We start from the raw sequence: 24744 nt of genomic DNA on the forward strand, positions 1-24744 counted from the left end.
ATCCCTGCCTGGAATAAACACTTAGTAATATCATCATGGACACTTCTCTGGTGCATTCATACTGTTCACAAACTTTAATGAAATTAACATCACAGCAGCTGCTTGGGGGAAGTGATGTTATTAGTATCACCTCCATGTTACACACGCAGACCTGCAGCCCAGCGAGATTAAGGTCAAAACCGTCAATTGGAGACTCCCAACATGAGACGCGTTGGACATACTGTTTCAGACTTCTTAGCATTACATTGTACTTTAGCTGTTCAAAGCACAGCTCCCACTAACTTCAATTGCAGGTGGGAGTGCTCAGCACTTCTGCAAATTGAGTTCCAGGTGTCTCAAATTGGATGCCTCGAAAATGAAGAGCAAACAACTAGTGGCCACCTGTGAAAAGTTTGGTTCAAGTGACTTCACCAGCAACACAGAGGAACTCTGTGGCAGATGTAGAGAGAGAATCCAGTTCTCTAGGGCAGCATTCAGCTGTCTTCACCATCCTTTCTCTTCCTGCAATCCCCTGCCTCATTCACTATGCACCTTCCAACTTCTGCAGTGAAGGAGGCAGGGGCCCTACCTACAACTGTTTCCTTCATTACCCACCCCTGATTCATCCCCAGAGCAGGTCCAGCCTGTGTGCTGAATGAGGCAGAAGTGGTCCATTGGGGAAAAAATAGTGTGTGATCATGTCATTAAAGATTTCAGCTCCCTGTGCCAGAGCATGGAGGGACTAGAGCCTCTCAACTAAGCAGCTGTAAGAATTTTTAAACTGGACAAAACAATGTGTTTTTTCCCTCCTAGCCTCAGTCTCAGAAACAGCTGAACTGTTTGAGTTGAAACTTAAAAAAAAAAAAATCCACCTGCCTGAAGCAGACACAGCATGTAAGAAATTTCAGCCTGCGCAATTAACATTTAGTAAAGTTATAACCAACTGAAAACAGGGCCTAAAAATGGAAAGTGTTAGACAACCTTAACTCTAGGCATCGTGACCGGCTCCACCTCTAAAGATGTAAATAGTTGGCATGTGTCTGTGTGTGCATGTGCACACACACCCTGCTGCCCTCTGCTGGATGGAATTAGAACTGCTCAATTGCATTTCATGTGTCCTGTACTGCTAAGAGCTAATGAGGATTTTCCTATAGCACATGTGTTAGTGGGGCTGTGCTTTTGAAGCAGGAGGGTCTGAGTTCCATCGGTGCCAGAACTATCAAATTCCAAGTAGCTGTAGTGTGTACTTTGAGCAGGGGGTTGGACTAGATGACCTCCTGAGGTCCCTTCCAACCCGGATATTCTATGAAACTCCTAGCTGGCATTGAGTTAATGCATTAATAATACAAAGGTAGTCAGCATGGCTATTGCTTAAATAGTCTGCTTGTCCCCAGTTGGAGCAGAGATGCCCCTACTGTTTGCCATTAGTCTTGTGGGTGGGCACCTTGCAGTTAGCAGCTATGGCTTTGTCATCTACTAAGCCCCAGGCCAGTGCATCCAGCTCCCACTAGCCCAGGGCATGAGAATCTGAGCACAGGCATCAAGCCCAGGTCTCTTGGGTGGCAGAGTGGCACTCTACCCACAGTGCCCTAATAAAGCAATGCACACAGAGACAGGCCTTTTCCCTGGGTAGGGAACAGTCGTCTCCCCCTGAGAATCCCTCTTGGATGCTTGGGCCATGGGGATGTAGCACCAGTTCCATACAGGTAGAACAAGGCCCAGCGCGTACGTGACCTGGTCCCTTGGCGGAACATCCCTGCTGGGGATAGCGCTGCTATAAAGTCAGACAGCCCCATGCTTGTTTCACAGACTAGAATGTTTTCGAGCTGCTGCCCAGTCCCTGGTGGGCGAGGTCTGTGTGCGAGAAAGAAAGAGACCTGCTACTGCTTAGCAACAGCAGCAACCGCACAGCCTGGGCAGCTGGGGCAGGAGCTGGGGCTTTGGAAGAGAAATCTTGTCAGCACCATGTGTTACAAAAGTGTCAATGATGTGAGCCCCTCCCCCCCCCAACATTTCAATGGGGTGACTCGGATCTAAGCAATCCCCCAATAGCAGCTCCCCCAAACCTTTGAGTGCATTCCCAATAGTTAAGCACCCCCCATTAGCAACACCCTCACACATTGCAGTGTGGCCCTGGAGCTAACCCCCCCTTTGTGTTCCCAGACCCAAGTGCTTCCACGTGTCTGGAGGTATTAAGCTCCATGCACACCCAGCACAGACTGACACACATGCGCGGTCATTTGAATACTGCAGCTTTATTTGAATGAACCAATCCACGCTGAGAATCTATCGGTTACATGGAGGGGAAGAAGGGCGGGGGATTGTTTATAAAACATCTCACCCTGTTTCAAAGGTTCCTCCTTCGGTCCCTTTGTAGTTTGTGCTTTTAGAATTGTGACCTTTGATGTTGCGGTAGGTGCTGGCGACAGGCCACCCCACAAGGAACAGAGTAGGAGCATGGTCTGATGTGGCTATGAGACGAATGGCGGAAAACGGGGCCGTTTTCCCGGGATCCACCCAGGACGCCAATGGGAAAAACAACAGACATCAAAGAACCTCCCCAGTGCCCACAGAAACCCCCAAATACACAGAGTCTGTTTGTGGCATCGTCATGGGTTTCTAATGCTTTGGTCAGGTCAACGTGTTCTTTCTACTGGCCGTGATGACCTAGAAGCAGAAGGGTGGGGGCGGCAGAGTCTCCCTGCTCCAAATCCCACTAAAGTGGCTCACAGTTTGGCCTGAGCTGATTCTGTCCATCACTCCTGCAGTCGAGGACAGGATTTTGGTGTGATTCCCCTTTGTGGGACGCAGCAGGGAAGTTTTCCCCAATCTCTCCGGACTGGAAATGAAATGGCTGGTGACACAAATTCGGGAGGAGGGAATGTGGAATGCTGGTTGGAACATACCCCCGCAGCAGCCAGTTCCCCATGGGACAATCGCTTGTTGGGGTGACAGCTCTCCGATGCACCCTGCTTTGGTAAATGGGCAAGGTTCTGACTGGAAAAACAAAACTAACCCCACAGGGCCGATCTTCCCGACCTGAGTGGAGACATTTCTCAGATCCAAAAGCAGGTGGTTAATGTTGTCTAAGGATTTTCCATTTTGGCTGCTTCTGCTACAGCGCAAGGGTGTAGTTGGGACTCACAATACAAAAAGGCCACATTCCTGCCGCATTTCTGGCCTGCACTGCAAATGGCATCAGAGAGCGTGAGTACGTACTGGAGAGAGCTCCAGCTTGGTTTTGCAAACCCCGGGGTTCTAAGAGCAGGGAATATAGGTCAAAAGCTAATCTAATTGAAAACATTTCTGCTAGGCAACCTTAATATCAGTGTTGCTACGGTTCCACCTATAAGGATACACCTAGGAGGTGTAAGAAAAAACATCCAGGTTTTGGGGGACGGGAGGCAGGATTATCCCTGGTGAATGTTTGGAGATTCCTACTACTCCGCTCAGTAACAAACAAAGTATCCATAAGGACAATCAGAAAAACGCATGAGAAGGTTTCGGGACTCCCTCCTGTATGAACATTTCCCCGGCATGAAAGTCCTAACTCCAGCAGCTGAACGTCCCAAGGGAAAATCTCTGCCTTTCTGATCATTTCCGCCTCGGTGGTGTATGCAGAAGATTTACAATATGACAGCTCGCCAGTGTTTGTGGCGTTTAAAAGATACAGAAATTGATCTTGCTCTCCCACTAAAACGTGTGCACAGTCTGACGAGAATACTCTGCAGCATTGCCTGGTTTAGTGAGTGCTGCAGTGGGGCCTCAGTGTTGCTCAGTATTTATCAAACAGAAATGGCACGACAGTGGTTTCCTGCCACTGCTCTATGTGCCAGTGTTGGTAGGGCAGCTTTCTGTGACTGGTTCCCTACCCTAGTGCCCCGTCATGCAATGTATTAAGTGCCCCCAGCCGCAGTCTTGCCTGGTAAATTGGCACAGGGGCCTGGAATAGTTGCTGACAATGCTGCCTTTGGATGCATCCTTTCAAGCCCCTGCTTGCAGTCCCTCCCCAGTGCAGTGTTAGCAGCAGCTGTCCGTCAGTTCCCAACCCTGACGCCCTCGCATGCTGTCAACAGCTCTTCCATCCCTTTACCCGTCCCGCAGAGGCAATGGCAATACCTGCACCCAGCAGGTAGGACACTGCCTGGGCTCCCAAGAGAAAACCAGCCAGAACTGATCAAGGTGAGCCGTGTTTGAGACGCAGGACAGGAAAGTGGCAGACGGTCTGTTCACGGCTGCTTTGAGACCTGGTTGGTTGGCCTGACTAGACATTCATCTTTTCCTTTGAGAGCACAGAAGGCACCCCTCACCCTAAGCGTCCAGACAGGGACAGAAGGTACGGGCTGCTAATGTCTGGCCCATTGCAGCTCCTACTCAGGGCCTGTTCCCCTAGCTTTGCTGAGCCCCAGGGCAACAGTTCCTGGCTCTAAGCTCCTGGCACCGATGGAAAAATCCCTCTTGTAGCACCTAACGCTGTAACACATCACTGTTCTGCAAATAGCAGCCATAATTACTGCCTGAATCAGCCAGAGCTGGGAGCCAGACTAGAACCCAACTCCGTCAATTAAAGAACTCCTGGTGGCAGAAGGAGATTTCTTATCTTCTCAGCGGGCCCAGCCATGAAAGGGGGACATCTCTCACACACACAACCCCAGCTGATGCAGCCCTGCCCTCTGCTCATTGCTTAAGTTAAAGAGCAGGCAGTTGCCACAGCCAACTAAAGCAAATGATATGAAGGGCTGCAGGCCAGTTCCCTGTCCTGTGCCACCTTCTATGGGCCACGCTGTGTCTCAGCCATCCTAGGGGAAGGCTTGTGCTATACACGGGCTGGCGGGGAAATCCCCTATCCTATGACTAGAGCTTATGGCGAAATGAGGTTCCACCTCCTCCCATGGGAGCACATGGCTCCTAAGCCAGCCCAAACCTAGCAGAACTGGCTAAGCCCTAGGCCTTCACAGCTCTGCCCTCAGAGCCACCCCCCCCCCCGGCCCGTTTGCCAGGCTCTCCGTTCCTAACAGCCCCGGCCATACCCTGACTCTCGCTCTTCTGTCCCCCACACAGCAAATCTCCACCATGAAAGGAAGCAGGGTTAGCGAGAGCACACCTGTGCCTGCGAGCTCAGCTCTAACTCCCTCTGCAGTTGCACAGCCTTCCCCGAGGCCTAGTCTGTACAGGCAGCGCGTTGGTGCCACGTGCTCGCAAAGGAAACGCTGCACGGCTCGCTACCCGGCTGAGTGGAGCTCGAGGAGGGGGTGAGGTGGCTTATCCGGCAGGTAAGCCCCTGCTCCCTCCTGGGCACTGCCACCCCAGGGAGTGTGACTACCGAGGTGGCATAGGGCCCCATTTGCTAGTCACTGAAGTGAGGCCTGCGGTTTGATTGGCAGCCAGCTTAGCACTTAACAGCTAGGCCTGAGCTGCAGACTTTGCTCAGAGCTCCTGCAAGGATGTGGAGTTTGGAGCTGGGCATTTGGGCCAGCCCATTTTACAGGGGGCCAGCTGGGAAGTTCAGATTTCCTTACTGTCCATCACCTCTCTAATCTTAGAGCTTCACCATTACAACGCACCTTACCAACGTTCCCTACTCCTGGCACACCCACGGGGGCAGCTACAATCCTCCTTTTACCAGTGGGGAAACTGAGGCACCAAGCTATTAAGTGACTTGCCCAAGGCCACAGCAGGGGTCCAGATTTGAACGGAGGCATTCCTGGCTACCAGCCCCATCTTCAATCATTAGGTAGTTTAAATGACACCCTCAGGCCAACACAGGCTAAGGCAAAGCTAGGAGGCAAGTGGGAGGGAGAGATTTCCTAACATGGGGGTCCCACACCAAATGAACGCAGAGCACAACACACGCTGTATGTGGCTGCAAGTTCACTCAGCCACACAGCCTGCAGCAAGGCTGACAAGCAATCCCTCACCTGGCTAAACTGCTCTGCCTCTCTCTGGCTTCCCTTCTTTTCTGTAAAGGATCTCTGCTGAAAAGGCACCTGCGTGCTCAGGCTGCCTCCAGCCTTAAAGGGCGGGGACTGGGGAGCTCTGACTTCCTGCCACGCTGCAGCCCATCAGAGCTGGAGGGATGTAACGTCCCAGTTTAGGAGGGAGCCAAAGGTGAAAGCAGGGTTCACTTGCAAATTAAGCCCGACCCAGGGTTCTGTTGCTAAGTATTGGGATCCTCAGGGGCCACACCAAACTAGACCGAAACGGAGCAGATTGCTGCTGTTCTCGGATGGAGGTGCGGCCCACAGAGACGACAGTTCCCAACATGCTACCTTCCTTAGCAGCCTGAGCACACGGCCTACAGTAGCAGGGTTTCTGCAGGCCCCCCCAGCCGTGTTAAAGATGAAGGCAGCTCAGGGCTGCCCTATACCTCCAGAGGTCAGATGTGGCCTTGGGGCCACACTTTGCTGCTGCTGGGTTAAAGCAACACTGCCAGGCATTGAGTTGCCATTCACAGCCCCCAGAATCCCACTGCACAGAAACAAAGAGATGGACTGGCTCTGGCACATCTCCTTTCTGATGGCTGGGAGCCGACTCACTGCACGTCCTTCAAGGGGGACTCAGCGGCACTCGAAGGCCCTTGCCCTCATCGCAGGCTGCTGAGTGTATTGGTGCTATCAGCTTCCTGCTGCGAACCACCATCTCCTGGCTATTACTGTGGAGCGTAAATTGGGGCCTGTTAAAATGCAATTTCCAAAGCACTGTGGGACTTGTTTCTCTGCAAATGTCTTGCTCATTTATTTAGCATCGTCCAAGGTCGAACAGGGCGAATGCAAAAACAATCGGACAAAGGTAAAACTACAAGGGTTGGCAGCTCCAGCCCTACTGGCACATGCAGGTTTCCAGCTGCAACGTGCTCTGTGCTTCTGCGAGGCAGAGAGCGCTGTATGCAGGGGGCACCCCAGAAGAGAATAGTGACAGTGTGATGCAGAGAGGGATTGGAATCATGGAGAGGGGGTTCAAGGCGGGATGTGGAGTGGGGGCAGGGCTGCTGGGTTTCTTGAGGAAGTTGGTGCCTCTCAACACTGCCACCAGAAAGGCAGGGGAAAGCTTCCAGGAACAGATCTCAGATGCCTGGAGCTGCAATACCACTCCCCTCAGAACCCAGCCTCCAGGGGCAGAGCCAGCAGTGACCGGCCTGTCCCGTCCCTGGCCCTGGCGGCATGGGGATACTGCAGTTTGGGGGAAGGATGGATGTCTCTCATTGGCAGGGCTGCAGCATACAAAGGGGATCGAAATAACACCACTCTGAGCTCCTTGTTCAGCTCTGGCTAATCTCATCTGCAAACACAAATTCAGCTGCCGGGTCCCTGCTCATGATGACCAGATCTACCCCTGCTCCAAAGATGTCTCCTTCTGTCCATGGTAAAATCTTGGCCTCTCCCTTGGACATCTCCTCATGGATGTCCAGCCATCAGCTCAAGCTCAATGTGTGTAAATCACAGTTCTCAGTTCCCCTTCCCAAGCTCTCCTTTCTTGATTGCTGTAGGCAGCACCACCATCATGCCCGTCACTCAGGCCTGTGAGGTGGGCGTCATCTTTAACTCAGACCTCTCTCCAGGTTCTTACATTCAGGCTACGTCCCAATCGTGCAGATTCCCTCTGCAGATCGCTCTCCAGTCAACCCCTGTACTCTACCCGCGACAAGAAGAGTAAGGTAAGTCGACGGGAGAGTTTCTCCCGTCAACTCCCTGTGGTGCGGACCCCATGGTAACTCGACCTAAGGTACGTCGACTCCAGCTATCAGAGTAGCAGCCGTGTTAGTCTGCATCCGCAAAAAGAACAGGAGGACTTGTGGCACCTTAGCGACTAACACATTTATTTGAGCATAAGCTTTCGTGAGCTACAGACATAGCTGGAGTTGTGTAGCGTAGGTTGACTTACCGCAGTAATGTAGACATAGCCTAAGATGCGGCTTTTCCTATCCATCCACACAGATAAAACTCTCACCCAGGTTCTCATCCCGTGTCTCATCCCCTTGTGTCTCAGTCACTGCATCATTCTTCTCTCTGGCCTTGACAACTGCTGGCTTGCCTGTAGCCATTCAGAATGCTGCTTAGCCCATCATTTCCCTAGCCATCCCTTTGACCACGTCACCCCTCTTTGCATCCCTTCATTGGCTGCCCCTCCCATATCGTAACAAACGTAAGCTGCCTGTTTTCACTTTTAAGGCCCTTCATGGCCTGTTCCACCCTCCCTATCCTCTCTCATTTACTATTGAGACGTCAACTCTTGCCTCTGATCAGCCCATGCTGGCAGCCTCCACCACCGGCTTGTTCCATTTTCAAACAAGCCAGCACGCCTCCTCTCATGCTGTCCCACATGCTTGGCAGGCCACACACTTTAAACATCCAGAAAGCCACCTCTGTATCCTCCTTCCAAACTCGCCTTTGCCACGAGGCCTGCAAAACACGTGTCCGTGGCTACGCTGCAGGTGTGCAGACACAATTGCCTGTCACGCTGATCAATACTGGTTCCTCGTACTCCCCCTGTTGGTCTGTCTGTTTGCAGCCACTGTCTCTTGCCCAATACACAGACTGAAAACTTTCTGGGTAGGGACCATCTTTTTGTTCTGTGTTTGTACAGTGCCTAGCACTATGGGGTCCTGGTCCATGGCTGGGGCTCCTAGGGGCTACAAAAAAGGAAATAATAAATAATAATTAAGGCAAAAGCCCCTCTTTGAGTGGGGTGAGGCACAGATCCATTCATGCCCTTCTACAAAGGTTCCTGGGGACACTGCTTTGGACACCTGTCAATGCCACTCTGCACAGGGGTCACTCAGAGCAGCAGGAGGTGCCATCTTTCCCCCTTCACCAGTGCAGGCTCAACTTGCTGCCTCAACTTTGCTGGGAGCGTGGGAGAAACAGGCACTAGCAACTGGCCCCTGCCAATGACTGAAAACAGGGACTGATTCAAAGTGGAGACTCAGTGCTCAGTAGTGGATTTTCTAGCTATATGGCAACATCCAAATGGACATCTTGGAACAGAACCTGGTCCATAATCACCAGTGCCCATCCCCTCTACAGGCAGGGCCGGATTAACCTTTTGTGGGCCCGGTCCCAAACATATTTGCAGCCCCCATAGGGGCAATGGAACATGGTGCGGGGAGATCAGTCCCCGGAGCGAGGGGCTGGCCAGGGGCATGGTACGGCCGGGGCGGCCCCACTCCGCCCAGCGCAAGGGCACTATTTACAAACCGGCAGTTGCCAGTTGCAGTGTGTCCCGCCTGGCCCTGTGCTGCCAGCGTACCCCTTCCCGTCGGGGGTGGGCCTATGCCATGCCACGCAGCGCCCCCCCGCTCCCGATGGCCAGATCCCGCCCAGACTCGCTATGTCTAGCTCCCCTCCCAGGCCCTCCCAGAAATGCACAGTGCCCTGCACAACACCACTCCTGCCCAGCGCCCCCCTGCCCACAGCCCCACCACAACTGCCCAGCACCCCAACACACACATCTTCCCAGCACCCTCCCCTGAGAGCCCCCCGAGACCCACTTCCCCACCCCCTGCCTCCTGGTCACATTCACCAGCCCTGCTGGGAGGCGACTGTGTCTCCTGGGCTGAGCCAGCAGCGCAGCCAGGGCTGGTCCTGGGGCAGGGAATCGCTCTGGCCCCTCAGGAGTGGCGCGATCATCCAGGCCAGGGACTGCCCCGGGCCAGGGCTCCCTCAGGACCCACTTGCCTGGAGGGGTCCAGCCAGCCCCCCACACTCTCCCCTCCTTCCCCCTCCGACTGCCCGAGACTGGCCAGGCTTCTGTACCAGTCCCAGGAGGCTCAGCTCCGAGGAGACAGGTGGGGTCCCACAGGCGGTGGGAAGGAGAGACTGCCCGGAGCCGGAGGTGCGCTGGAGTCCGGCCAGGGGGCAGAGAGGAGTCCGTGGCGGGCAGGCCAAGAGGAGCAAGTGATAGAGCGTGGGGGGAACAACGGGCTGGCAGGGTCTTGGGGCACAGTGCAAGCAGAGCAGGCCGGGGCCCCTTCTGAGCATGGGCCTGGCTCCATGGCACCACTGGCACCATTGTAAACCCGGTACTGGCTGCTGGCTGAGAAGCACAAAACACCAGTCCAGAGATATAGCAGCTTTCCTGGTGCTGCTGGCTTGCAGGGACTAGGAACAGACCAGGCTAGGAGGTGAACTAGAGTGCCTGCTCTCTCACAGATACTGAAGACTCTTTGCAGTGTTTCTGAGTGGGCTGGGGCCCAAAGGGCCTAGTATACTAAGAAGTTAAAATTTCAGTGGCCTTGAATAGCAGCTGGGAACGAAATGCCATTTGTAGCATGATTATTAATACATATACACACCATCAATCAGCCTTGCAAAACTGTCATGAAATGTACCAGGCTAAACCTGTGAACAAACATTTGTATTGTACTGCTTCCCCAACACCTCCCCCCCCGATAAAACTGCTTCCCCAAGGGTAACATTTTTTCAAGACTGATACTTAGCTGGTGCGCTGAGAGACGATAGAGTTAGATTTGCACACGTGTCAAACGTAATGTTTTAAACTTCAGTTGTTTTTGAACTTGTTGTGAGTTAAAAAAAAGTCTGAATAATTTTTTAAATAATGCAAAAAAAACGTATTTCTTTTCCTGCTCGCTTTCATTCCGAAGTGGCTGGAAAGATTTTCCCTCAGACTTTCCAATGTACTTGCTCATGACCTGAGATCAAATGTAACATGCCAGTTGTGTTGCCTTCTAGTGGCTGACTCATATAAAAGGATAAAAGTCTACTACTGCACCAGAAAAGAAGTTGCACCTGTACGGCCAGGGGTGATAGCGCACGCTTGCAGAGCTGAAAATCCTAGGTTGGTGATCTGTGACTGGGGCTGTTACTCAAATGTGGGAAATTACAATAAAAACGAAATATTTTTTTCAGAATGCAACGAGCAGCTGCAGAGAGGTTTCAAATAAAACTTCCCTTGCAAGCCTAACTATACAATATCACTCACGACATCTGATACCTGCAATCTATGCCTGTGCACGCACATTTTGTTTCATGTACTGAAAAAAAAAGGGCTGAGTATATATTGGATTACACCCACATAGCAATTGCCCTACTTCATCTCTACACCTACCTACCAAAGATTGCCCTGTAAATAAACACAGTCACGAACATAGATATAAGCACCTTTTCTCCTGCAGGGGTTTCCCAACTATAGCGAGTAATAATCTGAAATGCAGCCACCTCTGGAGTGGAACTTAAGAGTCACACAACAACAGTGAAGGTCAGAAAGTGAAGGATAATGTATCTAATTGAAACTGCATCAGAAACTGAAGGAAGGACACTAATGAAATGTAAGGATTATAATTTGCCCAGGACACTGGGTTTAACACCAGTGTAAAGTGCCAGGCGATCTTTAATGACATGGGATACAGAATATAGTTTTAGACCTCTTCCGAAAGCACAGTGCAGAGGCTGGGGTTAGTACTGACCCCTAACCAAAAATACTATTTCCTGCAGGACCTGGAGGTTCCACGGAGTCTCCCATCTATTTAACACAACCCAGCTTAGCTTGTGAGGTCCCAGGCCAAGGTGGCCAGGCCTCTAAGGAATAACAGCATGTTTCCACTCTCATGTGCAGCCTCCATCCCCCTGAATTTAGGCAGCCTTGCTGCTGAACTGGCTCCTTCCTCTGCTCCCCACACTCACCACAGCTGACAGTGCAATGAATTCCTTCCTTTCATCCTTAATACATCTGACAAGCTGAGGCACTTGGGTTAATGAATCTCTAGTAAACACAACACCAGCTGCTTTCAAGCCACACATAAAGGGGAAAGGAATCTAGGAAGGGAGGGATGAACAGGGGCTCCCTGAGATTTATACAAGGGCAAATTGGCCAAAAAGCAGTGATCATTTGAGCCCAATGGCTGGAGAAGACAATTGCTGTCTAAAGGAAAATCTACGCTGCTCCAGTACCACGGATTGGACGGTGACCTTGAGCGTGGTGGGTCAGCTCAGTGGCTCTGGCACATTCCTGTGTGTGTGGTGAATGGGCCAGATGCTGCAGCAGAGCAGGGACGTAGAGGTCACAGGTTTCCCTTTTTAGAATCAGTCCATTCTCACCTATGTCTGCTCAGGGATAGTTCTTGCTCAAGACCTTGATCCCTCTCCTCCACCTCCCCTGCCAGCTCTGCAAGATGCCTCCCGCTGTTCCTCTTCAGGGGAACGTAATCACAAGAGCTCACCCCACATCCCCCGAAAATGTCAAAAGGTGCAAATTCATGACCTGCCTCCTCCCCACCGCCACATCTAGAAGGAAATATGGGCTCTCATGGCTAGCTCTTTTGGAAGGGAACATACTCTACTCCACCCCACCCCAAGGCCTGCTGCAACATGAGAGGGAACTTTTGCAGCTGACCCAAATCATTAGACAGCACTAGGCCCCTGCACTGCCTGGGGAGAGCACCAACTCTCCTCCAAGGATTAAGATCAGACCCCCTGGAAAGCATACAAGGAGGAAAGAAAGCTGCTTCCTGGAGAGACCACATTCCAGGGCATAGAATTGAAGGAGACTTTCTAAAAAGCTGGGGGCTGGTTGGTTGCATTCCCTGGTGTCTGCTGGCAGTGGGGAGAGGTTACTCTGCAAGGGCCCCACTGCAATACCTGGCCAATGGTACCATGTTCCCTTGCTAAATGTTCACTGCGACGAAGATCTTGGCTCAGAAGATGGAGGGACTAAGCAGATGAAGAGGGCAGAGTCCTCAGTCCTGGAGAGCAGGAAAACCATCAGTTAGCCATAGAGGGAATGGAGTTTTGGAACCCCGTGGCTGGACCCTTTGATATCTTTTGGGAAGTCCTCTGTGAAGGATCTCCTCAACCCAACACCCTTTTTTTTGGCTGAGGGTGACTGGATGGGACTCCCTTTGGAGCCCATCAGCACACCTCCTACGCTGGCCACAAGGGTCACTGCAGAATGACTCAAGATGTCATCTCCTAGAGGCCTGGGGAGTGAGCAGTTGGATCCAGCACTGGAGGATGGGTCTCTTGGACAGTAAGGTAGTGCACTGAACACAGGCCTCCCCACTGGGTGTGAGGGGGAAGCCAGGCCTCAGACATTTTGGGAAGCCAAGTACTGCAGAAGGCTTTGGGCAGGTGATACTTTGAGTTGATTTAGTGACACGCTATTGTCCAGAGAAGCCTAAATTTATGATAAAGTCATCAGAGAGGGTGGGGTGGGGACATGTGTGCTGTTGACTCTACACCTGAGACAGGTCAGTGTACCTCTGCTGTGCCCTGGGAGTAAGATGCAGACTGGGTGTGCCTCAGAGGAAAGCATGTCACCTCGCTGAATCTCCCCAGCATGCACTGACGCACTCCCCCTGAGAGCCATCCACACAGGTACAGCTAACATTATTCTTCGGAGGGAGGGGTGAGACCAAGATAGGCCCAGAGCTGTTTCCAGCCACAACAAGGTCAGCATGGCTCCTACTTGGCTAGCCTATGGGAGACCTTGCTCCTGGGTTCACATGGTACAGCAGATGCCTACCCACCACGTCATCCCCAGGCTAAGCCATGGCTGCTGTAGGGAGCAGAATGGATCTGGCTGGAACAGGGTCAGAGCCAAGAGGCAACTCTCCTGAGACATTGGCTTTATTCCTTCATGGTGGCAGCATGAACTCCATGACGAAGAAATCCCAACTTTCTCCCTACCTGCACCCTCTTCCCCAGCAGCCAACAGAAGTGAAAACCAGAACGATCCCCTCTTTGGGATCCAGCCACCTGCTCTGCCCAGTTACCCAGGAGCTTTAGTGCCCATTCCATCCCCTGGCTCCTCTGTTACTCCGGCGAAGGGAACACAGCTGCCCCCCTGCACATCTAGGGAACCACAAGTCCTGGGAGCTCGAGGCAGCAGCTGCAATTTCAGATCCATTCAGTGGGCACAAGGGTTGGAGACTAGGAGAGGCCTGTGGTTTGGGGTGGGGGGATGTAAAGGGTGCAAATCCATGCCTCTCCCCACAGTCTGAAAGGAAATAGGAGCTTGGGGGCGGGGAAGGCTAACAATGGAATGAAGAAAGAAATAAGTTAGTTAACCAAAAAAAGCTGAGAGGAGATCCTGGCCCCAAGGCTGCTGCAGCTCCCACTCCAATGTCCACTGACTGACAAGTGCTGTCCGCACGTCACCACCCTGCCAGCTGCAGCTTTTGTTTGCAGCCTCGGCTCCATCATCAGAGTTTGCGCACCCAGCGGTGGGAAGTGAGAGATGCAGAGAGAGAAGCACCTGGGAGCGTTCGGTGGTTGGTGCTGCAATTGGATCGACCCAGGGTTTTTTCTCCACTCAGTACAATCCAGATGATGGGTCCACTCCGCTGTTGTCTTCTTTGGGTTGGAGTCGGGGCGGGAGGACACAGAGAGTGGGGGAAGGAGTGCGGTGTGGATTAAAGCAAATCACACATAGACAGTTGAATACATGGAAGTCTGGAAGATGCAGATGGAGACACTGAAGCACATGCAGCATGGAGCGAGAGGCTATGGCCAACCAGCACTCGGGTGGTGAGCTGCCCCAAATGGAGGCAGCTGGGATGTTACTGTAGGGGCACTGCAGCTGGTACACGGTAGCCAGAGCCAGAAGGATAAAGGTGGAACACGGAGAGCCAAAAGGGGAGCGCTGCGGTACACCATCTCCTAAGCTGTGGGCTCTGCAGTAAAGAAGGTAACAGTTCTGGTAGAAATTTGTGCTTTAATATATATATATATTTTGTTTAAAACAAAGTTCCCACTTCCCTGAGGAAGTCCTGTCCGATGTTCCCAAGGAAACACGGGGAGGGGGAGTTTCCTCCTTCATTCGTTCTTTACATTTTTGTCATTCCCATTTTTCTTCATTCCTTCTTGTGTGATTGTTTTCTTCCTTCCTTCCTTCCTTCCTTCCTCTCTCTCTCTCTCTCTCTCGTGTATTTTCTGTTTTTATCTATTTATTTATTTTTAGACATTATGACTTTCTCGAGGAATCCACCAGGTCCTGAGCAGATCCCTTTGCGTGGTCATGCTTGTCAGTCTTTGGTAACGTATGGACACTTTGGTGTGCCAGTGAGGAGGGGGAGGAAGAGGAGCAGAGGTGGCTGAGTAGGAAAGGAGCAGGAATGTCTTGGCCAGAAGACCGGAGCACTTGCTTGCCATCATCTGAGCAGCACATAAAGGAAAAAAGTCAGTGGCCCACCGAGAGAAGACCTGTGCAGGGTTGGAACGCCGTTCCCTGGAAGGGCGACTGCTGCAGGCCAGAGAGAGAGAGAGATTGGTTATGGAAATGAGACACCCTGTAGAGCAAGTCAACCAATGTCAGTGCCAGCTGGCCCCACAGGAAACTGCAAGCTCAGCATACACTGGGTACCTGCCATCCTACCCTCATTCTTCTCTTCTTGGGGATCCAGTTGAGACCGTAGCTGGGACTAAGCTCATAGGACACCAGTATTTGTGCTCAGGGACAGAAGTCAAGGCAAAACCAACGTCCCTCTTTCCCAGTGCAACGTGGCATCAAACTGGCTAGTATAGTACAGCCATGGCTGCATATCCTACAGCCAGGAGGGAAGGATCCCTCTTTAGACACCTCTCATGTCAGGAAGATATTGGCAAACTGGAGAGGCTTAGAGAAGACGACCACAAATGATCATGGGGCTAGAGGGGTTTATTTCTGAGTGAAGATGAAAGACTAAATCTTTCTGGCCAAAACAATGACTGAGGGCGATGTGAGATCCACCTACTTGTATGTGAAAGGTGCATTTTGTAAGTAACAAGAGAGATTGTTCAGAGTGGGATGGGCTGTATGGTGAAATAAAGCCAAGTAAAACATTGGCTGAATATCAGAATATATTTCCTGACCGTAAGATTCATTAGGCTGGGGAACTGTCTCCTCGGGGAAAAGGCACATTGCTAAGGACATTTAGAATGAGACTGAACAAGCAACCCTGGCATATACTCTAGGGAACAGTCCTGCCTGGGCCTCAGAGGTGGACTAAATAGGCCCCAATACAGCTACTTCTGTCCAATCTCGAAATTCTAGGATTCTCGGGTTAGCTGGTACCCTCTGTTCTGGTGCAGTCTGTCCCTCATGGCAGGGCTTGAGCCTTAAAGGCTCAAAGAAGATCTACCCCCTCTCCAAGGCTGCTCAAATAACTAGTGTTAATCAGCTCCACTGGTACAGGATCTGTGATACTTCATAAGCCTCTCCAGAAATAGTGATCTTGAAACTGCCCAATACCCTGGCCAAGACCTTGGCATATTAATACAGAGTTCAGTGCCCGGTTGCAGGCTTCTGACCAGCTAGCAGGTCCAGCAACACCATCCATATGGATTCTGCATCATTCTTTAAGGTCACGTTGACCCTGGGCTGTTACTTGCCAGTTCAGGGGTTAGAGGTTCTGGAGCAACCCAACAGCAATGTCAAGTTGACCATGAGAGATCTCTGTCCTACCCTATCAGGCAGCTAAACCCTCCTCCCCTTTCCTGTTGGAAGGCTTTGCTTTAATAATGTGTCATCATACACTGAGCAGTAAACCAAATACTTCCCCATAAAACCCTCCACACCCTCCAACTCAACCCTCCCCCACAGACCCAACAGACATCCAACACCCACCCTACACACCACCCACCCAACACAATCCCCCACAGATCCAACCAACACCCAACAGCCACCCTACACACCATCCACCCAAAGCAACCTCCCCCACACCCAACCAACATCCAGTCACCCTACATGCCACCCATCCAACACAACCTTTCTGACACCCAACCAACACCTACCTTACACACTGTCCACCCAACACAAACACCCACACAGATCCAACTGACATCTAACACCCCTCCCAAAACCCACACAGATCTAGTTGATATCCAACACCCCCCAACATACCAGACACCCAATTCTACATACCTCCCATTGCACTAGCATCCACTCAGACCCACTTAACATCCAACACCCACCCTACAAAAACCAACCAACATCCCCTCAACTCGAACACCCACACAGACCCCATTGACAACCAACACCTACCCAACACACCACCTACCTCCCCAGCACACACACCAACCCACCCATGCCAAGCAACACTGACATAAAAACACCACAGCCACAAACATCCCACTAACACTCACTGAGCGACACTCACTGTGTACTTATAGTTACACGTGCTCCCTCTCTGTTCACCGATACCTGATGCATTGATATGAGCATATCCCCCCCATGCCCTTTCTTCCTCTAGCAGCCCCCCAGGTGCCCACTCACATGCATACTCAAGCCTGGTCACATACCTACCTTTATTTGGGCCAATCGGCTTCCTTGGGCAGTCTCCCGTTTTCAGAGTGACATCGTCAATGGCAATATCCCCCTCGTAGCTTGTGCCGCGCACGCCTTCAAAGATGATCTGCGGACAGAGACAATGAGCAGTGAGGGAGGCTGCCCCGAGACAGGGGAATGGCCTCATTGACGGGCCAGGCCCATGTATACAGAACAGGTAGGACACAGGGTGCCACGTCCACAGACACCAACTGCCCAGCAGAGGTGCCGTGACTGTGAGGGGGTCCCACCGCCAGCCCAGGGTCCCAGGCTCCTGTAGCCCACTGGTCACCCCCCTGAACAGTCTCTGTTCCCTACAGCAACATGGCTGCCCCCCGGCTGAGCCCCCTGAGCGGGATTTGTTGCTCTCCCAGCCCTCTGGTCATTCCCCCACAGCCCCTTGGCTGTTCCCCATGGGGCCCTTCTCCCTCTCCAAGCCCCCGCCCCCCGGCTGCATCTGCGTGGGGTTCCTTGTGCTCATCACCTGACACGCCTGCACTGCGCAGAGGGTCCCTCTCCTAAGTGCCCCTGGGCAGGCCAGTGCGGGACCTAGTGTCACCAAAGCCCTGGGGTGGGAGTAAGTTGAACTGGGGCAGCCCCTGCTCCCCACAGATAGCAGACAGCGATTCCCACTCCACCTTTGGGGCATCTCCATTTGGGGGCTGGAGGGCTCCCCTCCCTATGCCGCCCACCCTGGTCAGGAATCCTGGAGAGACTGGCTCCTTCCTTCTCAGAGCCTGTCATTCATCAGCCTGAGCTCCCTCTTCTGTTCCCATGGTTACCAAACTCTGCCGGCGGCCCAGGGGCAGAGACTCAATCACTACCTGCTGGCGGCAGGGAGGACACAATTGGTGCCAGCTCTCACTCACTGTGCAGAGGGGTAAAACCCAGCTTCGGGCTCGTCTCCTCTTCTGCCCCCACCCGCACTAGTCCTGCACGGCCACTATAATCCCTGCCCAGCTACCCTGGAGAGAGCACACACGCCCTGCTTGCCCCTCAGCACAGAGCTGCACGCAGACTCACGTAGTTACTCTCATGAGTAACTACATTCTTCTTTGTGATTTTATAGCACCCCAAAGTATAGGCCCTTCCTGACTATACAACAAATCAATGCACACAGACTCAGCACTCACCAGTAACCCTACAACACCAACCCAGCATGTAGGGCATTGCATTAAGCACCCTACAACAACTAATGGGTGCATGCCCCTGCACTCACAAGCCCCAAAACAGTGCCAAGCCCAGTGCTCACAAGCAACCCTACAACAACAAAGCAGTGTGCATGGCTCCAGAGCTCACAACCCCATCCCCAACAACAAGCTCACAAGTGCTACAGTAACAGCCCAGTGCGCACAGATCTGGCACGCACAAGCAACCCCGCAGTATCAGACCAGTTCCCAGGCCAGTGTTCAACCACAGATTGATAGTAACAAATCTGTGCTTGTGCATGATGGAATTGGGCAAGAGGTTTGCAGAGGCATGAAACTCCATTCTCTTCCCTCCCTGAAACTGGTTGTGACTTTTAATACACTCCCTCCCCACAACCCTGGGAGTGGGGAACTGCTCTGTGCCCTCCCCTGTACCTTACATACCCTGAGTCCGTTCCCTGTTAGGGCTGTTCGGGTAATGGCTCTTCCTGGGCATAGCATGCACCCGAGATGGGGGGAAGGGGGACCACCTCTAGTGCCTGCTTACCTGAAAGGGTCCTGGGGGGTTGATGGGGACGTGTGCTTGTTGCCACTCATTTCCTCTGTTCCCGCTGAGCGACCAGACTTGGGTGTCAATGGCCCGTTTGTTCCGCAAACGAACCAGAAGATTCAAGGAGCCTGCAAGAAAGAAACTGGACACTGGAGGCCTGGGTCAGGCTCCATCAGCTTGCAAGTGTCCCAGAGAGTCCTGCTGACGTTAAGGACCCTTTGTCAGTGGCCCAACAGAGCTGCCCAATGATTTCAACAAGGGTCAGTTGCCTATACCTTTGAAGATCTGGGCCACAGAGACCATCCGGGGCAGGACTATGCTCCTAGAGCAAGAGGACAGAAGGGGATGGGAACTGGGGAGGTCTGTAGGACTTGAATAGAATCGTGGCATCTCCAGCCCCTTGCACTGAAGGGCTGGGCTGAAGCCACTGCTGCTCCTGAAGGGCTGGGCTGCTGTGTTCTGACCCGGGTACTTCACTCTCACAGGCATCAGGCACAGGGCAGGGAGGGAGCAGCCCCCTTCCATACAGCTCTGGTCACACTGCACGTAGGAGCATTTCATTTGTGGCAGCCAAGTCTCAGAGGTAGGCTGGCACATAGCAGCTGATGTCTCGCTCTCTCTCTCTGGTTGTGGAAGGACCCCATCAGGGTGCTGCACTGTCAGAAAGCTATCAAGTTGGAGGATGTTCAGGGATGTGTAATAAAGATGATGAAACGTTTAGACTTGGAGTGGCTGACTCAGAAGGAAAGGTTAAAAGCATGAAATATCTGTAACTTGGCTAACACATCACTACAGGCACAGCGGCACTGCAGCCGGGAGCAAGCCTCCCAGCCCAGGTAGACAGACATGCACTAGCTTAGCTTGAGCTAGTGCGCTAAAAATAGCAGCATATAAGTTGCAGCTCCAGCAAAGATGTGAGCTACCCACCTGAGCTCAGACCCAGAGGTTGGGTGGGCCTGGGAGACTCAGCCGCAACTACAATGTTGCTGTTTTTAGCAAAATAGTGCAAATCTGACTACTTAGGCTGGGAGGCTAGTTCCCAGGTGCAGAGTAGACATACAGTAAAGGGGAAGGGAGAGAGATTGCCTAGAAATGGCCAAAGAGTGTCAGCATGAATGGGGAAGAGGGATTGGTCAGGGAGGTTCAAGGGACTGGTAGTAGGAGTTATGGGATTATAACAAGCTGAACATCAAGAAAAAGTTCCCAACATGGTGAGACACAAGACTGTGGAACAGTCTCCAAAGAGAAGGAAAGGAACCCCCATGTCTGGTGTTATTCAAACATCACCTTGGGTTTAAGCCAGGACTGGTGAGGAGGCAGGATGGATCAGCTGATCTAAACATTCCATCTCTGATTCCTAGGAGGAAATTTGAACAAGTGAGGGGAAAAAAAAAATCCTTCAAATGGTAAGAGCAGATTCTTTCCCTGGAGGCGCCCATTTTGCACTTGGATTGACACCAGAGCCGAGGTGACATGTGACCCAGCACATCGCTCTCTGGAGAGGTCAGCTGGCATTGCGTGACCTTGGGAAGACTGAGATAAGTGAACCGAGGCTCTCCTCCGTGGAAACACAGAGACTGGAATGAGGAAAGTCACTGTGGGTGTCTCTAGCAAAAGACAGCTTTGAGCCACAGGTGTCCTTATGTCCTCCCTGCCCACTGGCCTCAGAAACTCCCAGTGAAGGAATGTCTGATTGAAGAAGAATGAAGCCTGAATCTCATTGAGGCTGTAGGGTGAATTGATGGTCCAAGCAGGAACTAAATAGTCTCATTGACATTGATCTATGGGGTTATGTTGAGCGCAGCTAATTACAGCCACTAGAGCTGGGAAGGTGAGAGGTGCAGAGAGAGAAAAGAATTAGCATGAAGCTGCCAGCGAGTCAGGATTAAAAACAGCCACCCTCTATTCTAACCTCATTCAGTGACTGACGCTAGGATCTGCCATGCAAGAGCCTGGCTGAACAGCCACCGGTGGGACAAATTGTTCAGTAAATGGATTTTGGTGCCCTAGGAAAAAAGAGAAGGCAAAATGGAAAGGGACTAAAAGGAGCACTGGAATGTGAATTGGTGCCAACTAAGCACTGACTGTGAACTCCTGGTCGAGGCCCAAACCAATCCTGAGCACACTCCTGACTGTCAACTCCAAGCCTCTGCTCTGCAGTAACAAGGGAAAAGGAGCAAGGCTATTACCTTTTGCCCAACAAAGATCTCCAGTAATAAAAATAATACTAATAAAATAAATAAATAAAATAATAATAATTAATATGCACTTCCCAGATGATGATCTCGGAACATTTTACAAACATCTGTGAAGCCTCACAACTCCCCTGTGAGATGGGTCAGTATCACTAGCCCTAGTCTACAGAGGAGGAAACTGAGTCACAGAGAAGCTAAGTCACTTGCCCAAGATTACATTATAAATCAGTGTTAGAGCTGTGAAGAGAACCAAGGTCTGCTGACTCCCAGCCCTGTGCTCTAATTACTAACCCACGCTGCCTCCCTGAGCATGCCTGGAAAGACATTCCCCTCGCCGGTCTCGGTGACTATGGCCTTCTGCTCACTACTCTGATGGATTCATAGGGCCACGTTCAGACATGGCAAAAAGAGTGCAAGCCCTTTGAAATCAACAGGGTTGCAGCTACTTACGCCAGTTCTTGATCTGGCTCAGAGTCATAGAAATGAAAGATTTGGAAGATTTATGAGGCTTTCGAGTCCATTTCTTTGCTCAGTCAGTGCTGGTTTGTTTCCTAGAATGCTCTCCAGGTCCAGCCTATCTTAAATGCCTCGTGACGGGAGTACCTCCTCTTGGCAACAAACCCTTGGCTCTGGCCTCCAGATAGGACTATCTGGTATTGTTGGTCCTGGGCTATAAAAAGCAGTACAGCTTCCATTCTAGTGTAACAGCTGGGAATACTCAGCTGGGAAGACAAGTGGCGTGGTGGAGCTCCACTGAGATGACAGTGGTGCCTCCTGCTCCACCCCACCCCTCGTCTTCTGATGGGGCAGCCGGGGTGGCATGACACACAGACGCCCTCTGCTGGGATTGTGGGGGACTGAAGGTTCTTTCTTCCCAGACCAGACCCCAGCTTACTTGAAGAGATGGAACAACAGGCTGAGAAGGTAAATCCCAGCCAGCCTGAAGATCAGCAAAGGCAGGTCTGCTCCATGCTACCCCAGCAGATGGGCTGTGAACATATGCGGCCCACTGCCAACAACCTTCTGCCTAGCAGAAGCCTTTGTGTGTATGGGGGTGAGGAAGGCACCAGGAGAGGGCCCTGTGTCGTGAGCCACGCTGATCCTGCCCAGAGTGCTGGATGTGATCAGTGGAGCCCATGGTGCACGGCCTCATGCTTTCCAGGCTATTTCTCTGAAAACAAACTCTGCGAGCAGGACCCAGCTGAAATCCACAAAGTCCTGACCAGTGACCACGTGCAGCTCTGGTGATTAGGCACCTCTGTGTAACAGGACACTTTTCTCATCCCTTCTTATCCTCCTTACTCCCTGCATAATTTTCAACCCCCTGATAAATACTTCAGATGGGTTCAGGTCAAGCCAAACACCTTACGCTTGTAAGGGGACCAAATGTTCTTCTCCTAGAACAGAGGCTGCATGTCCAACCAGTTGTTTATAAAGGCTGCCTAACAGCTCCAGGTGGGCATTCCTCAGTAGCAGACACTGTACAGTTCCTGGGACAAGGAAGGATACTCTGGTGGTTATAGCACAGGACAGGGAATCAGGACTCCTGGGTTCCATTCCCAGCTCTATCCCTCTATGACTTGCTGTGAGCTCTTGAGCAAGTTACTCCCTCTCGCTCTGTGCTTTAGTTTTCCCCATCTGTGAAATGGGGATAATGATATTAACTCACTTCACAGAGCAGGATTATGAGGATTAATTAATACTTTGCAAATGCTTTGTGATCCTTGGGTGGAAGATGCCAGTGAGTGGGAGAGTAGTAATTATACTGACTTTCCAATGGCTCCACGTAGGAGAAAAATCTAACTGGGAGATGCCTCTAGTCCTCAGCTCACAGGCACCAGAGATGGGCAAGGCCTGTTCTGTTCATTCCCTGGGGGCCAGTGCAGGATGGCTGCCTGCCGTTAGGGCAGGACAGGAAACATTTTTCCTAGCCTATGAGAATTTTTGAAATTTTCCCATCTCAAATTGGGATGCAAAGTTGAAATCTCGAAAATTTTCACAAACAGAAAATCTGAAAAAAAAAATCGATTCGGGTCAATTGAAACGTTTCGATAATTTTGAAAGGATGTTTCGATTTTGACATTTTTCCTTTTTTTAAAAAGTGCAGATTTACTAATATTTCCAAACAAAAAGTTGTTTCAAACTCAAAACCCCCAAACCTTCTGGTTCAACAAGCTCAAACTTATTTTTGTTACCAAAACCGTGTTGAGTCGAGTGCTTCGCGGACTCTGATCCCGGTTCACAAAGTGTGTTGGTCTTGCCAAATCAGCATTTTTCAGCAAAAAACGTTTTGCCAAAAAAATTCCCGACCATCTGTACTTGCAATCTAGCCACCAACCTAGTTTTATTTTACCGTGATGTAGTTTCTCATTTAGAAATCCACATTCTTACTGGTAGTTTTGTTGCCTCTTTTCATTCCCCCACCTCCTCCCCATCTGTTTGACCTTTCCTCAAAACACCTGCTAGTGATACACAGATAAGGGGAGGCCAGGTGTCTGTTGCTAGAATGTCGCAGCAGGTCGGAGCCCATAGTGACAGAGAGATACAGAGGAAATCCCTGGGCACTGCAGTCTCATTGGTATCTCCCTCCAATGGGGCGATCTTGGTATTTTATTTGTTATCTGTATTATTTCATCTTTTCTAATCAGAGGGGAAAATAAAGACCTGTAATAAATGAGGAAGAATCAATTACTGTGTGAGTAAGCTGTGCCTTCTGCTGGCTCCTTTTAGCCCAGAGCTGGCATTTCAGAAGAGTGGCGTGTACACAAAAGAGCACCAGCTGGGATGGCAGATACAGTAACCCAAGGGGATGCTGCTAAATGTTACCTGCTTGCAGGATGAAAAGGTCTTATTTCAGTTGCCATGGGATAGAAACTTCACTCTGTCGGAACCGCGACAAAAGTTAGGAACAGCTGGGCCAATGAGCCAGGGAATCGGGGTGGGCACAGTACCTGAGGACAGGCTCAACCCCTTGGAAAAATGGCAGCTTAAACAGCAGTGTGGCATTTTCCACAGCAGTTTTAGGCAACACAGAGCTGTACGGCAAGACTAACATACTAACCAAAGGGATAATAGATGTAAAAAGTATGGTTGGAAGGAAGCAAAGTAACTGAGAGATGAGGTCTAGCTAGGAAAAGGAGGAGGGTATGGCGAGTGGAGAGAGACCCACAGAGTAGTATGCATAATACTGTGTCCCTCTAGCTTGATGGAGTGGAGTGTGAAGCCAGGTGGTGTTTGGGATCACAGAGCAGACCCAGATTAGCTGTAGGTGGGGGTACAGTTTCAGATTCAATGGTGCTGAAACTCAGAACAGATGTCCCTGTAATATTCCAGCCCCAAAAGGTGGAAATCTCATGAGATCAGCTGTTCAAAGGCGATTTCGGCTGCAGCCAGAAATTAGACTTGGGTCCAACTTCAAACCAATCAAGTCTGGGATTCAAATCCCAGAAATTCAAAAGGGGGTTGGATTCTAGGTTAGAGAAACAGAGATGTAAATAACAGAGTGATCTACCATACAGTAGATGTACAGGGTAGAGCCAACTGTAAGCCTCACACAAGGGCCACAGACCTTGACCCAGCCCAGAGAGACGAAGCCCTTCCTCCTGTAACCAGGCCT

The 24744-nt window shown here is 51.3% G+C and overlaps 1 protein-coding gene across 4 annotated transcripts in view; it reads right to left on the reverse strand.

Moving 5' to 3' along the window:
- Nucleotides 1–14130: 14130 nt before the first annotated feature.
- MDGA1 (MAM domain containing glycosylphosphatidylinositol anchor 1) overlaps nt 14131–24744 on the reverse strand; it is a 183831-nt gene continuing 173217 nt past the window's right edge. For 2 of the 4 annotated variants that reach the window (XM_037895528.2, XM_037895530.2), the window contains 3 exons: nt 18931–19061; nt 17215–17323; nt 14131–15174 (listed from right to left, as the gene is read on the reverse strand). In XM_037895528.2, coding sequence (XP_037751456.1) covers nt 15083–15174; nt 17215–17323; nt 18931–19061 — 332 coding nt within the window. In that variant the 3' untranslated portion in view covers nt 14131–15082. The remainder of the gene's footprint in view (nt 15175–17214; nt 17324–18930; nt 19062–24744) is intronic. The other 2 variants (XM_043543498.1, XM_037895529.2) reach the window with 2 other exon arrangements.

This window comes from Chelonia mydas, chromosome 3 (assembly GCF_015237465.2).
Source record: "Chelonia mydas isolate rCheMyd1 chromosome 3, rCheMyd1.pri.v2, whole genome shotgun sequence".
In the NCBI taxonomy this organism is placed as follows: domain Eukaryota; kingdom Metazoa; phylum Chordata; order Testudines; family Cheloniidae; genus Chelonia; species Chelonia mydas.